Source organism: Struthio camelus, chromosome 2 (genome assembly GCF_040807025.1).
Source record: "Struthio camelus isolate bStrCam1 chromosome 2, bStrCam1.hap1, whole genome shotgun sequence".
Classification (NCBI taxonomy): Eukaryota; Metazoa; Chordata; class Aves; order Struthioniformes; family Struthionidae; genus Struthio; species Struthio camelus.
In genome coordinates this window covers 131731546-131746802 of record NC_090943.1, presented here as the reverse complement: position 1 = coordinate 131746802, position 15257 = coordinate 131731546, and the positions used below count along the sequence as shown (strand labels likewise).

Below are 15257 nucleotides of genomic sequence, written 5' to 3'. Positions count from 1 at the left end.
TTCAGAAGGGGTTCTTCAGTGCAGGAGTATAAAAGCTTGACTAAACAGGAATGTAGTTTTACTGTTTTTTTTTAATATTACTTCTAGATGTGTATTTTAATAATACCACTATCAATGTAAACAAATAGTCATGTTTATAAGCAAGATTTTACTGGTTTTATACCAATGTTATTAAACTGAACTCAATGTAATTACTTTTCTTTTGCAATGGAAGAAGACTCAGATTTAGTTTGTGTTGCCTAAATTTAATTATTTTAATAATGAGCAAGTTCTCAGAATAATGATTACTCTGTTTTTTGTTTTTTTCAGATTATACAAGCTATGCCAGCCACCACCACCTGTTGGAGAAGAATGAGGAGAGCTACTGCAGAAAAAAATGAAATACTGGCTTTTAGGACACCAGGACTATAAAATCTAACTGCATTGTAGCAGTGTGTGCCTGGGGCTTTGAAAAATAAAGGCCCTTTACTCAGGATAAAGAAAGAAATATCCTAAATAATCTCTATTGACATTGGAATATGACTTCCAAAAAAGCATTTCTGGAATCTGTGCACTCCAGCCTTATGTTAGTAAAACAGGAATTTTCCTTGGGAATTTTACACTGGAATCAGGTTCACTAGATGCGTCCTGTTCAGCCACATGAAATAGACACAATCAGCAGCGTGAAAACAAATCTCTTGTGTCCAAGTGAAGTCATTCTCTCTGAACTAGCAGGATATGTTCTTGTGAAAGGAATAAAAGCCTAGATAACGGGCATGCACTTCATATGGGGCCCTTTGCACTGATAATCCTTTTTTTTCCTGTCAGCATCATAATTTCTCACCTTTTCATAACAATGAAATTAAAGTTTCAAGGATATAATGTAAGTGAGGTTTAAGGATAAAAACTCATCTCAGAATTGTGCCTAATGACTACAAACTGACTGCTTCTATGAATGTATGCTCATATAAACACAGCTATGTCTAAAGCAGCCCATTGCCATACCTATTTTGAAGGAATGTGAATGTAGCATCTGAGTTGCAGTATTACCCTTTTCCAGTTGTCATTATATTGAAGAAGAGAAGGATCTTAAGTCTGATCTTCTTCCATAATTAAACTGAATAACTCTGAAATACAGAGGCACAGTAATGTAAAACAGCCATTAGATGTCGGAGTCTTGAATTCAAAATTGTGCATATTCTTATACAGTATTATGTTTGCAAAACTACACAAGATGAGGAGGAGTTGATGTTGTTACATTTAACTGGAAATATTTGTGTAAGTTTTGGTGTTTTAATGTTTTACGGCACCATTTACATTATTTTGTCAATGTTTTTTTATAGCTTTTCAGTTCTTTCTTGTGAAGTTGTAACTTCATAACTGTTACAGATTTATTTTGAAGATTCTCCTATTTAGAGGGTGCAGGAAAATACATCTGTATCTAACTGCTTTTTTGGCCAAAGTATTTTCAGAGAAAATGCCCCCAAATGACATTTCGTGTCAGAACACAATAAAGCAAAATTCTGAAATAGTTCTAGTTGTAGTAGTAGCTACACATTGTGTTAGACATGTACTGTCTGAATGAAATTTATTTTCTATGCAGTAGCAGCCTATAGTCATGTTGTAGCAACCAAACCTCACAGCATAATTTTTTGCATATTACCTAATTATTTATAAAATTTTCAACAAATGGATTAATCCACAAAGAAATAGATGGGAATTCAGAACAAGCCTTACTCTTGCAAAGAGTGCTCTTTACATAGGATGTATAGGGGACTTGATATGTTTCTCCAAAGGAGGAATTAGGACTCCTACAGTTTTCAGTATTTGTAAGTTTTTACACAGACTTTAACTTTGCTAAGAAAGTAAATATTTTTATATATCTACAGATATATATGTCTGCACATATTCTATCTTCAGTATGTATATAGTTATATAGCCATATCCATTTATTAGTGATCTGACCTTGAATATAGAATGTTTTCCTTAAACTGTGACAAAAACATGCAATAATGAACACAAGTCACAATTTCTCCTCTGTGCTTTGAAGTTTATACTCTTGAATAGTTATGGGAAAGTATGGGACTTAAATTTTTTTGGTTAAAAAAAGAAAAAAGTTTTACTCTGTAGAAACTTACTTTTGTCTAAGATGACCTAATGCTTGTACAAAAGAAAAGAATGAATCACAATTTATATAGTTGCTGTTCTAGTCAGAGTATTTCATACTTCTGGATGTGTTTTATTCAGAGAGGCAGTACTGGTTAAGATAATTCCTGCTCCAGGAGGAAGTGCCAAAAATGTTTCCGTTATTGCTTGTTCAGAAATCAGAAATACATAGAAGGCGTAATCGTCTCCTGCCAAGGACGGCGCTGCAAAGCCTGTGGAAGGGCGGTGTGTTCTGAATGGTGGGGTCAGCCTCTGCTGGGAGTTCAGTCTTGCTATTTCTGTATAATATAACCTACAGGACAAAATCTTTTGTTGCATGCACACACGTTATTGCAACTAATCTGTTGATCACTTTTTTATCACATTGAAAAATGGCAGGAATGTAAGTATGCCAAAATGCTCTCTTCTATAACTCAGTAATTTTAAGACTTTGTTTTGTGTTTGAAAGCATAGGGTAACAGAAACTTTTAAATACTGAGGGACAAATAGTTATGAGCCACAGTCACTAGAACAAATTCTTCAGCTGTTGTTTCACTTGAGCGTGCATCAAAAATCTTGACTTTTTTTTTAATCTAATTTTTGTTGTTTTCTTACGGGGAAGATAGAATGGACTGGGTTCTCAAGCTCTCCTTAATCTTGAAGTAGTCAAAAAGTTACTGAGCACTGTGAGGTTCATTATCTAAAGCACTGGCTAGGACCTATGCTGCAAAATAATTTACCTAATTAGGCTGGTATATTCAGAGGGGTCTGATAAACTTAAGCCCTAGTTTCCTGGGATTTCAGGTGGGATATAGAGGTAGGGTTTTCAAAATACTCAAAGGAAATTATATATAAATCTCCTATTGATTCTCTATGGAAAGTGGGTGCCTGATTTTTCAAAATTTCTGTAAAGCTAGTGCTCACTTGAAACTAAGGAATTTTTCAAACTGCTTTTCTTGGCCCTCTGTTTTCAGAACACATTGCACATTCTAACACCTCTGGGTTCTAACAAAATTAGATGGACGTTGAAGAAGCCTGTTCTTAAATGATCAGTTATCAGTGTTGGTGACTAAAGCTATTTATCTTGCTTGGTAAATGTACAGGTGTATTTATGTCTTATGCAATGCATGCATGCAGGATAAAAGTTAGTTCTCATCCCAGTATGTTTACCCTCTCATAGATTTTTAAGCTTGCAGACAATGAGAAGAGATGACCAAGAGTGATGGTTTACAAGAACTGTAACACCCATAGCTTGTGAACCCTTTACTTCTACTGCAATAGATTATGCAATCTGTTTTTTTATACCAGTTTAGGGAAAGCATTCTGTATGTAATTTCTAGGTCTTAATTCAAGTCAAGTTTAATATTCTTGGGAATAAAATTCAAGCATCTATAGACATACCTTACCAAATACTGACTACTATAATTCAGTGGTAGAGTGTGTTATGGGAGATTCAGGTAGGAGGGCAGGGTTAAGAGGCAAGTAACAGTTAAGTCATGCGATAGTGTTCATGTTTGGAAAGAACTTGCTTATTGTTTTTAAGGTAGAGCTGATGATGTTGGGACTGTCTTTGTAACCATCTTCTATAAATAATAGGATGTTAAACAGTCTTTCTGCTATGAAATGAGCATTGGTTCAGTGTAGCTCCTCAAATTAAGTATTTTGTAACACTTATCGTCCTTGCAGGTTGTAAATGTAAATGAATACAAAAAAGGTGTATGTGCCGATTTCTAATTGTTGAGCACATTTGTGTTTAGGAATCTACTTTAAAGTAAATATTTCTGCTTTCAGCTGAACCAACATCAATTATATGTCCACTGAGAAAGTTACAATCTTCCGATGTCTTTTTAGATAGCTTAGCCCAGTGGTTTTAGCAAATGCGTCTGTTTTATTTATTTTTTTTAATGCGGACAATAGTAGTCAGAACTGCTATTCTACTGTTTTATAGCAAAACAATCAAATTAGGATTTATAGTAATCATATTTCATTTCATTTATTAGAATCCCCTATTCTGAGTGTGGAAAAAAAATGAACCGGTTTTATTGCTGTACTTTTACGTGGAGAAATTCATAGCAAGCAGCAGTGATTTATTTCATTAATTCATTGTCAAATGTAGCATATATATTTAAGACAATTGCTTGAATGTGAGTGTACACATTGTGATTAAGCATGATGTTCAAAACAGGAAAGTATCTTTCATTTGTTTTCATTTACATTTGTAAAATTAGTATCTGTAGTATATATACAATATTGTTTCTTGCTCTTTACTTTGCAGCTACTACATGGTTTTGTCTTTCAGCATTTTATGCATATTTTGCACCATTATTGTTTAACATGATGGAAACAGGAGAATTTCTTAAGCTAATGCATTGCCTTAGGTTTTTTTGTGCTTGTTGAGAAACGCGGGTAATGCTTTTCTAATTGTACTCCTGCAGTACACTGGCATTGGTAAATTAGAGGCACAGTGCATACCTGTCTCAGGATACCTGGATTTTTGATGACTAGGTTTTGATATATAAAAGATACTGAACTCACTTATATTTTTATATGCTGACAATTGATTTTTTTATATATTGTATATATCCACTGAGAAGTGTTTCTAAAAAAAATGCATTATTAGGAGTATTGCCTTTTTCCTGCTAAAACAGGTGACTGTTTTCTTGTTACATGATTATAAATGAATATCCTGCAAGCATATTCATGCAGATATTAGTACCAATGAGAAATTTCAGATTGTCTAGAGACCAATCACGTACTCATTTCTTATGTTTTCCTCCAGAAATAACATCTCCATGCTAGAAATTCTGTATTGCTAGAATGGAACTACATTTAGAAATAAATTCTGCTTCAGTTTGAAAGTCCAGTGGAGTGCACTTCCACAGTAGCAGGGACATTTGTGCAAGGACTTAGGTTTGGACTATCATGGGAATATCCACAACATCTTTAGTGTGTGTGTGTCCTATATGTACACCATGCGTATGTGTCAGATTTAAAATTTAAGCAGCATTATTCACTTTTTAATGCCCTGTATATAGTGTATGTAGTTGTTTATGCTTGTTCATTAAGAAAAATGAGTACTTTTTGCATCTAAGTATTGCACACATTTTTCAAATGAAGAATATATTGTTTGTAACTTCTTAGTAAGCACAAGAGAGCATTACTTTTTTGAAAGATATATATATAAATACATCAATACACACAGTCTGTCAGTGAGCATTTGTTTGAAAACAGTTGAACTAGCAGCTTTGTGGGCAGTTGCGTTTGTTAGAAGTAACCTTTGGAATTTAATGTTAAATTTCCTTGAAACATGGATTTAAATTACTTTTTCTTATTTGTAAAGTGCCTATGTAGCATACTTTGAGTCTGTTACTATATTGATTATGGATTAAACTAATACTATGTACTTTAGATCTATGGTTTATTTTTTTAGTCTTCATATTAAAGACTGGAATGGTAACAATGTATTACAAAATGTCAGATAGCAATAAAACCAATGTTAATATGGCCACTGCAAATCTCTTTATTTGTAAGTAAGAAATAAGATTTTTGGGTTTAGGAGTCTTTGACCCCTTCAGCAGCTCTTCGAATTCTGCTGCAGCAGAACAGAAAGCAAACTTCTAAAACTGTATGTTTATAATAGGAGTCTTTTCTGAGAATCCAGGCCCAATCTAGGCTCACTGCTGGCAATTAAAATATATCTTTACAACCAAGAGGAAAACCGAAGCCCACAAAAGTAGGAATCCATGGCTTTGGCTGCTACATTGTGTGAAGGCTGGGGGAAGGGACACAGGAATGAAAAAATCCCTTTCTGCTCCTGGATTTCATGACTGCCCCATTAAGGTCCAAAGCATCCATCACAATTTCTAGGATTCACTTCTCTGAAGACTAAGCGTGAGGTGGTCATCCTCTGGTTGTTGCTGTCCACAAGGACAGTCTGAGGAGCATAACACAGGAGTGCTGTGCTCTCTGTGTTACCAAAACATGCACATGTTTAGATGGACTGTGAGCCAACTCCTAGCTGCCACTGAGATGCCAGGGGTATGAGAAGTTATGTGGAACTTCTCTTTCATACGACTAAAAGCTGATGAAATACTAGACCTTGCTAAGCAGTTGTCTGATCTCATACACCGAACTGTTGTTCTAGAAGTTTTGATTTCTACGTGGCTGTGATCAAGACCAAGAGGAGCAGTGGAAGGAGGACCAAAAGTAGCTACAGTGGTTTTGTAAAAACCCTTTTGTTTTCCATCTTCTACTAGCAGGGAGAGGGTGAGGAGGAAAGTATTTTTGGATAACTAGACTTCAGAAAATACTCCCCTCCCACAAGTATTCCTTTCCCCATAATTCTGTGAAGGAAGGCAGCATGGGATTTTAGAGCGGCATAGCTGAAAATTTTTCACTCTGGCTGCTGCAATATTAAGAAGCGGAAGTGACCAAATCATTCCACATATGGCCATCTTTTCCACCATCTTAAGTAGCGTGGGTGTTTTTTTGGTACTTCACGTTTCTGTGATCTTGACTCCCAACCATGTATGCATCAGAAATAAAATCCAAACAATCATGAACATTTCCTTGACCAGTGCATTCAGAATGGGAATAAACAGTGCTTTGAAACAATTTCTGAGAAAGATCTCAAACACAGCATGATAGCACTTGGCATATAATGAATACAGGTGTCCAGTAATTTCTTAAGTTCCATGAGAAATTATTACTGTAATCATGATTTGAGTCATCCAAAATGTCTGCAAAGGGACTTGCTACACTTACACGTCAGAGGTCAGATTAAGCATAGTGTAAACGCACAATTCAAACAAAGATAACGTATCTTTGCCTTGCATCAAAATATGTGCCAATCTTTAAAACTTACTCTTGCCTTTGAATGCTACTCATAAACTTACTTGTACTGTGTCTTTGATGGCTATTTTTCTTTTTACGTTCCATATTGTGCACAAATAGGGTAGGTTATGCGCAATGTAGTGTATTTATACTGATTAAGTGGAATTGATAACAACTATTTCATTCTTGCATGTAGAAATGTTAATTCTCTAGTAGCTGCTAATTGCTCCTAACTCTGCTAATAGAGTTAGTATTTAATTTCTTCCATTCATTTCTGAATGTATTTTCCCTGTGGAGCCGTTGTTTGAGCTACGTTGCAGGCAGTCCTATCTCCCCAGCCCTGTCTCCTCGATGGACCTTGAAACCTGTGTTATGGGCAGCCTTGTCTCTACTCCTGTCTCCTGCTGCTTCTGACTGGACTTTCTGGATGGACCCCACACCTGTCTGATGGCCCCTGGATTGTCCACAGAGCCTGTTACTATGCTGGCCCTGCCTGGGGAGGCCCCTGCCCTGCCTGGGCCATGCTTGCCCATGGCTTCTGGCCTGTCCACCTGCAGGGAGTAGCCCCACTCTTGCCACTCCCCGAGAGGAACGTCAAGTGCTCGTGCGGATTCTGCCACATTTAACGTCCTACTGCCTTGTGCAATATGCAGTAGATTTACAGATTACAATGCTGTCAGGGAAAAAAATGCCCATTTCCAGTTACAACAGAGCTCGGGAGCCTGTTCCATTGAGTTTAAGCTCAGGACTAAGAGCAGGATTCAGAAATGTTCTATAGCCCTAATCTGGTGAAAAGATTGGAGAATGCATCTTAGCAATCTGATAGGACAGACGAGAAAGATACTGGTTGCAGGGAAGGAATGCAAGCTAAAGCAAGTGCTGAGCAGTGTCAAGCACAGGAACAAAATGTCCTGAATATTTCGCTTCCGTTTTTTCAAGAAAGCTTGAAAGGAACAGATGTTTTATCACTGGATACCAAGTATTTAGTACAGTTGATATGTTATTCAACAAGTTCATGCTTTACAGAAGACTCAGTGTAAATTGTCATTAGGTTAACTTACATGCAGAACTTTTTAAAAACATTATGTTAGCTAGTTATCTTTTATTCTTATTATTTAGATTTCCTTGTTAGGGGAAGAGGGAATTTGTTTATGCAATTGGCTTTTTAACATCTAGAATACATAATTGATGTCTTTCCTTGTGAAGCATAACAGCCTCTAAAAGTAGGAGGAAATTATATTGGATATATTCTTGAGAACGTAATCAAGTATGAGAAAGACCAATAGTTTTTGATTCGGCTTTCATTGAAATGAATAACCAAATTTTGATTGAGTACAGAGAATGAATCCAGAGCACTTGGACTATTAAGTCAGAACCTGACTAGCTTGAATGCTTGTCAGCATGTTTAGTTCACCTAATTAATGGAATTATTGATGTCTTGAGGCAGAATGCTTGACTGGAAATGAGAAGCAGACCACACATAATCAATGTTTTTTTTTTCTTTTATCATCAACCAACCATTAAAGTAGGTCTAATCAAACCAATACAAGGCATGACTGCAAGCAAAGGAACAGGAGAACTGCATTAACTAAAGTCAGTGTATCATTGCAAAAGTTAGTGACAAAGTATCATCAGGATTAAGTTAGAAATCACCTCTCATCTTGATCAGTGCTACTTCCTGATATTATAATGTATTTCAAAATAGATTGAGTGATAGTTGTATTTAAATTCAATACAAAGTGAAGCTGGATTGGATATTTAGCACTATATCCAATGCTGTTCTGAAATAGGAAAGTACATAAAGCTTGTGTATAATTTTTATTAAGTAATTGGGTAGGTGTTTGGAATTTTGACAGCACAGCCTGGAAAATTAGTAGCTTGAGAAATACAGGGAAATAAGTATAATCATGTGCCAATTTTAAAGAACATTTGTGGCCCTGTAATGGAGAGAACAGACAGTAGACAGTATTTCTGGACTATTTCCCATGACTTTGAGAGAAACCATTAATATTTGAAACCTTAGCACAGGACAAAACTACATTATCTGGCTGCTAATGGCACAACAGCCATGAGGAGAGAGGGAGAATCTCTTTTATTCTTAATCCTTATATTTAAAGAAACACAAATTCCATACCTAATCATACCTGTCATTTTCATTTCTCACAAGAGATAATCAGCGCTTTTCTACTGTCCGTTTGAACAAACCAATGTGTTAAACAGGATTTTAACACTTTTCCTTTTTTCTTTCAGTTACTAAACTCATTTGTTCATGGGCCTTTCACAGGAACAGTGAAATTGAGAGTTAAGATACCAGCTAACATTGACGTATAGGCCTGTTGTGCCTTCAATATCTCACTTGGTTTTCTGCATGTGCACTTGCATCAGTGGTGAGCAGTCGAGCAGGGAGAGAGGATTCGGCAGATGGAGGAGTGATCAAGGGCTTTCTGTCAAGAGTCTAGTAAAAATGCACATTGTTCCCTTTGGAATGTATATTGGTTAAATCATGATCTTAATGGGCTTAGTACAATGAAAAATACCATACAGTAGAGTGCAATTAGAATATGAGCCTGGAACAACTGCTTATATTGTATATTACAAAGATGATAAGGTACTTGACTGTCTTCTTTGAATGAAAAGGGCAGAAAAACTAGTGGGGACACCTTATTTGTGCCTAAGTGTCCTTAATATTTAAGTTTGCTTAAGAATCTTCACTTCAAGATCAAACGAATGATGATGTGCCCTTAACTATAACGAAGTTTTCCATAAAGTTTAGAATAGTGGTTCCAGTGATTAGATCTAGAACTGTGATTGACTTGCCTTAAAGGGAGATATAGTTCAGTCTGAGCCAGTTAGATCTTTTGAGGTGAAGATAATGGTCGTATGCTACTAGCTGAGGTAACAGCTCGGGAATTGAATTGCTTTGCCGGTGGGGGCAGTATGGAATACAAAATGTTGTAGGATATGTAACTCAGATGAGGATAACATTCAAAGTGAATAAAGACCTTTGGCAGATAATAGGTGCTTTGTAGAAAATTTGATATAAAGTGGGGAACTTGTTAAAATGCCCTGTTCTTCCCAATACTATTTCCTATTTCCCAAATTCTATTATTTCCTTTGTTTTTTTCCCATGAAAATACCATTAATCTATGTGAGCATTCCTTATGGCTGACTCAATGGGGAGGGCAAAGAATAAAACGGCACAGAAAATGGACTCATGCTCAGAGCAGGGAAAAAATCACAGCTGTCAAGGGTTTTTCAAATGTGTTGAGCCACAGCAATTTTCTGTTTCGTTCAGCATGGGCATGATGTACTTCACTGAGCTGGGCTGTTGGCTCAGTGCAGAAACATAAACTCTGCCAGATTATTTCAAGTTGTTTACATGGAAACAGTGCTGCTTTGAATGGGGTGGGGTGGAATGGAAGAAATGCGATTTCCCTTTTAGGTGACCCTACTTGAGGGGGGGGGGGGGAGGTTGGTCTAGATGGTCTGCAGAGGTTCCAACTTCAACCATTCTGTGACTCTGTGATTCTGTGAAATTTGCTGTCTGGGTCAGGTACAGGCCTATTCAAATATGCTGTCAACAGGCATATCCTTTGAAGACAACCTGCCCTGGGAAATAAGATCTGGATCTCAACAGTTAGTCTACTGAAAAGTATTCTATGACCAGCATCCTGAAGCTACAGATATGCAATGTTTCAGTTACAGGATGTTAGCAAAAGATATGGGAGGATAGACAAGAGATGATGCTAAGGTTCCTCCAGCCAGGACGCTTGTTAGTCCAGTGCATCTTGCGTAGCTTCAGCAAGAGGGACAGAGTCAGCAAGAGGGACAGAGAATGTCTCCTCTTCTAGAGCACAGCCTGGTCCCTGGCGGTGTATTCCTGGGAGATGTGTGTTCACCTGTTGTCTGGTAAAGGACACTATGATGTTCAGTTTTCTGATTTTGGAAAAAGTTTTGGACTGCCAGCCCCAAAACTCTGTAAAGAGATTATTTCTTTCAGCATGCGGCTCCTCGGTCTTATCTGTGTGTGTATAAGGGCTATAAATGTATGTGGATTGGATCAGGCCTGCTTTGTTTTCAGCATTTGGAGGGACTTAGGTGAAAGCTAGGCTCCAAGCTATTGGCAAATCTCCTCTAGGCATACCCAGAGCAGAAGTGCAGTTGCTTAGGGGATTTTCAGTCAGAAGGGAGACATGTAGAGAGTTTAGGCAGACCCATGAGTCATATTGGGTAACAACTTTGCGCTTAAGCACTGAAGTCCTGCTATACATACTGAAGTTTTTCTTATCTAAGAGTAAAAATGGAAACTGAGGCATATTTTTCAAAAGTTACTCGGAGAGAGGTATTTAGAATGCAGATATTTAACTGGAGTTAAAATCTTGATCAAGGGAATTAATTCAGCTTTGGAGTTAGATTCTGAAATATAACCTGGCTCCTGCTCATTTAGTCACTGGTGTCAACAAATATTAAGTGTCTAGGTCTAACAGCCACTTCTGAGAGTAGAACTAATGCTCCTATTCTGTTAGCCAGCTCTGATAATTTTACAATGAAAGATCCAAGGCCTACTGACTTACAACGGGAATTTAAGACTTTTCTTCTTTAGATTGTCATGAGACATCTGTGAAAATAGAATTTAGTAATCAGTGTCATGTAAGGTTGAGAGGTATTTGGATACCTAACCATGAAGATAAGCCACTTGCTATACTTCCTAAAGCCTAATCCAAATTACTTTCATAGCAGTTAGTCATCTATATCCTCTTGAAAATCCCACTGAGCTCCTATCTGCACCATTCATAATGAGGTAGCTTTAAAACTCTGATCTAAATGCATATAAAATATCAGATGAAAGAGACAGATAGACAAAATTCATGGTGTGATAAATTTTCTTTAGAACAAAAGAAATGAAATACAAATTCTTAGAAACAAACCTGATGTTTGCATTTAGGATTTTCTGGTCACAAGAGCAATGCAAATTTTTTTCATGCTCACATGAAGGTCTGGTATTTAATACTGTCAAAGAAACAGCCTATATTTCACATGTAGTTCAATTCCCTATGTATTTTTCTAATTTGGCTTGAGTCATTGCTGTATAGATCTTTCCCTGTAACTGCCAATTCCAGTCAGTGCACGGCAAGTTATATTTAAATCTTTACTGGCAAAATGATTAGTTATTCAGAGATTCTGGCTTATATTCAGAGTTTCCTCTTCTCTAATCTTCTTCCTGAATGTCCTTGAATATATCAATGTCTCAGCTAGACATTGTCGTATGGCTGTCTCCCATCCACTGCTAACCTTCTAACTGATATTGTACTTGTCCCACCATGGCTTCCCAGGTTTCTCAGCTGTCCTTAGTTTTAAAAAATCTCCGCTTCATCTGGAAGATTAGACCGTGAGTGGATCAGCATTTCTGGTGAAACGGCACGGATGGAACTAATCCCTGACAAGGATGCCCTAAGGATAACCAAAGGCACCGTAACAATCTTACAGAATTGTTTTACAGTTATTGTATTTGTGCTGTTACTCAGTCCTCTAGATATTACTTCATTCCAGATCCATGTGGAAACATTACTTTCCACTATTTTATTGCAAGATTGTAAGTAAGTTAGGAAAGAAAGATGGTTGAAGACCATGGCAAGGAATTAAGAAATCTGGGATCAGTTTCCAATTGCTAACATACACGTAAGGATTTACTAAGGCAACACAGGGAATCCTTCATACGTCGTTTAACATCTATAAAATATGAACAAGACCATTTCCTCAGCCTTTAAGGTCGTTCTGTTTTCGTTGCCTCCTTCTGCATAAAAGGAGGCAAATGCTACTTATGAGTATCTACACCCAAGATTTTGATCCTCTTAATTCCCATTTAACTGCCACCCAATATTGAAAGTCATGGTATTTGTACCAGAAAAATTTCACAGTCAACTGCCTGCCTACTTTGGGGCATCTTCAAACTACGTAACCCTTGATCATTGTCTAGTAAGTGATTTAACCTCTTGGGAAACACAAAGTGGATGTTGACCTGCATATCTCACTCGCAGGAGTTTTCTTACGTGTCAGATCAGAGCTCACACGCAACCTGGAGAGCGAGGTAGTAATGCCAGGTCTTCCTCCAATAGGGAGTCCAGCCCGTCTGGTGCGCATTGATTTTGCTAGCAGTAAGCCACTGCATACAGTCAGCTGGAAGTGGAAGGTCTGAAGTCAGGCCCTGAAGTTTCCTGAGAACCGATACCTTTTTAGAAGACCAAGTGAAAGAGGGCAAAGCACAGCTGAATCATTCAGTTCTCCTGTCAGAGACTTCCAGGAGCAATTGAACCCCAATTATTTTCCCACATTGCTATAGCTTATTCCTATAATAAGGGCTTAGATGGGCTAGACATGCCAATTCAGGCCCTCCATGCTAACTATTAGGATGATATTTTTTTCTAAAGCTGTCAAAAGAGAAGCTATGCAATTTGTCAAGTCTATTATTCCGCTTGTGATAATTAGCTCTGCTTTGCTCTATACACCCCAAATGTTCTAATAAATGGGACATTTTAAAGAAAATATATTCAGCAATATTTCTGCATTCTGTATTCACAGCGAGCAAGCCAAGTGAAGTTTTACGTCAGTGTATTTGTTATTTAGCACAGCCTTGCTCTCTAAGCTTACAGAACCTTCTTTTCCCAAGTGCCTCTAAATTGCCTAAGTCAGTGAGGAGTAGTGATCAGCAAATGAGGAAGGCAGATAATCTCTTAGAATAAGCTCATCAGATAGAGGGCATGCTCAAACCCCAGTAACATCAACAGCAAAACCTCTTGCCGGCCTAAGGTGGCTTTGAAGCAGCCTTTATCTGATGCAGAGGACGCTCTCTCATGCTCTTATAGGAGAACCTAACAGGATGATCAGACTGGCAGTATAAAACTGCTAGGAAACAGCCAATGTTCTGAAAAGCTGCCCTCTCACATTATGTAGGGGTTGGAAGCTGGAAAAGTACATTGAAGATTGCCTATTTGTGAAAAATAGAGATTCTCATCCATTCGTGTTGCTTGGAGGGAAATCATTATGGAAGAGTTAAAGCAGTTGATTCACCTTTCACATATCTGCGGATTTGAGTGGGTTTTAGATTGCCCGCAGGATGATTTTTTTTTCTTCATGAGATTTGCTCAGATAATGATACAGCTCCATAGTCTTATTATAACTTGAGCTGAGTTAGTTATATAAACTGTAATTTTTAATTCCATAAAGAGGTGGCTTTAACCATTGACATTGCTCAGAAGCTACATTAAATATACACAGTTGATTGATTGCCGTAATGTTTTTAATGCTGTGAAGAGGTTTCTGGGACCAAGATCACACTTTCAATCATAAGAGAAGAAAATGTGTTTCAGAATTTCTACTTTTTTGTTGGTGGAGGGTGTTTTGAAGAGCCCTTGAAGATATTCGGTGTGTGAAAGCTTATTCCTGGCTCAGGTGGCCAAGTTGATGGTGGATTACATTTACATTTGATTGAGCCTTGAAGTGGATGATTGCTTTAATTTGTTTGGAAGAAAAAGCTCCAGGACATTTACCTGGCTCAGAACATTCTTTCTGCTTTTTAGTTGTTTAGAGAGTTTTTGATGCCACTCTGTGCGCGTGTGCGTGCGTGCGTGCGTGCGTGTGTTTAAAAGTTGTGAAATAGGAAAAAAAAAAAGCTTCATGTTGCATCCCGAAGAGAGATTATTCAGGATAGGAATGAAGAAAAGGATTATATTGCCAATATGCATTTACTTCTATGCCATTGTAGAATGCTTACTGGGAAAGCTAGGACAAAACTCATTAATACATCAATTAACTCTTAATAGCTCTATCCAGAATTTTCAAAATGTAGTAAAAAATAAAAATGCAGAGACTGTAAATCTGACGTTCTTAGGATTGTACTATTTCATTCTTCTTGTAATTTCTGTGAATATGGCTGTTTAGTATCCAAAGAAAATGGATAATTTGGATAACGGCCACAATTTGGCCATTAATTTTCAACAGTTCTTCAGAATTTACAATTATAAATGGGTGGTAGAAGAACACGTGTTCTAGGAGGACAATATATTTGTAAAACTTAAGAACAAAAAACCCCACTTAGTAGAAAATGCTGTATGGTTGGACTACAATAAGCACATGCAAACTAAGCACCATAGAACTGTGAAGAACAGGGAGCCACCATTTTTGGCTGCTTTAATTCCAGGAGGAAGGGGGTCTGCTTTACTGAAACTTTTTCTTTTCTCTTCTTTTTCCTTACTGGGATATACGCAACACCAGCTAGCTTTGTCTCCTAGGAAAAAGCATTT

At 37.3% G+C, this 15257-nt stretch overlaps 1 protein-coding gene across 2 annotated transcripts in view; it reads left to right on the top strand.

Moving 5' to 3' along the window:
* Positions 1-2081, top strand: part of PREX2 (phosphatidylinositol-3,4,5-trisphosphate dependent Rac exchange factor 2) — a 187571-nt gene extending 185490 nt beyond the window's left edge. For both annotated transcript variants that reach the window (XM_068932558.1, XM_068932559.1), the window contains one exon: positions 310-2081. In XM_068932558.1, the coding sequence (XP_068788659.1) occupies positions 310-355 (46 nt within the window). In that variant the 3' untranslated portion in view covers positions 356-2081. The remainder of the gene's footprint in view (positions 1-309) is intronic.
* Positions 2082-15257: the final 13176 nt, after the last annotated feature.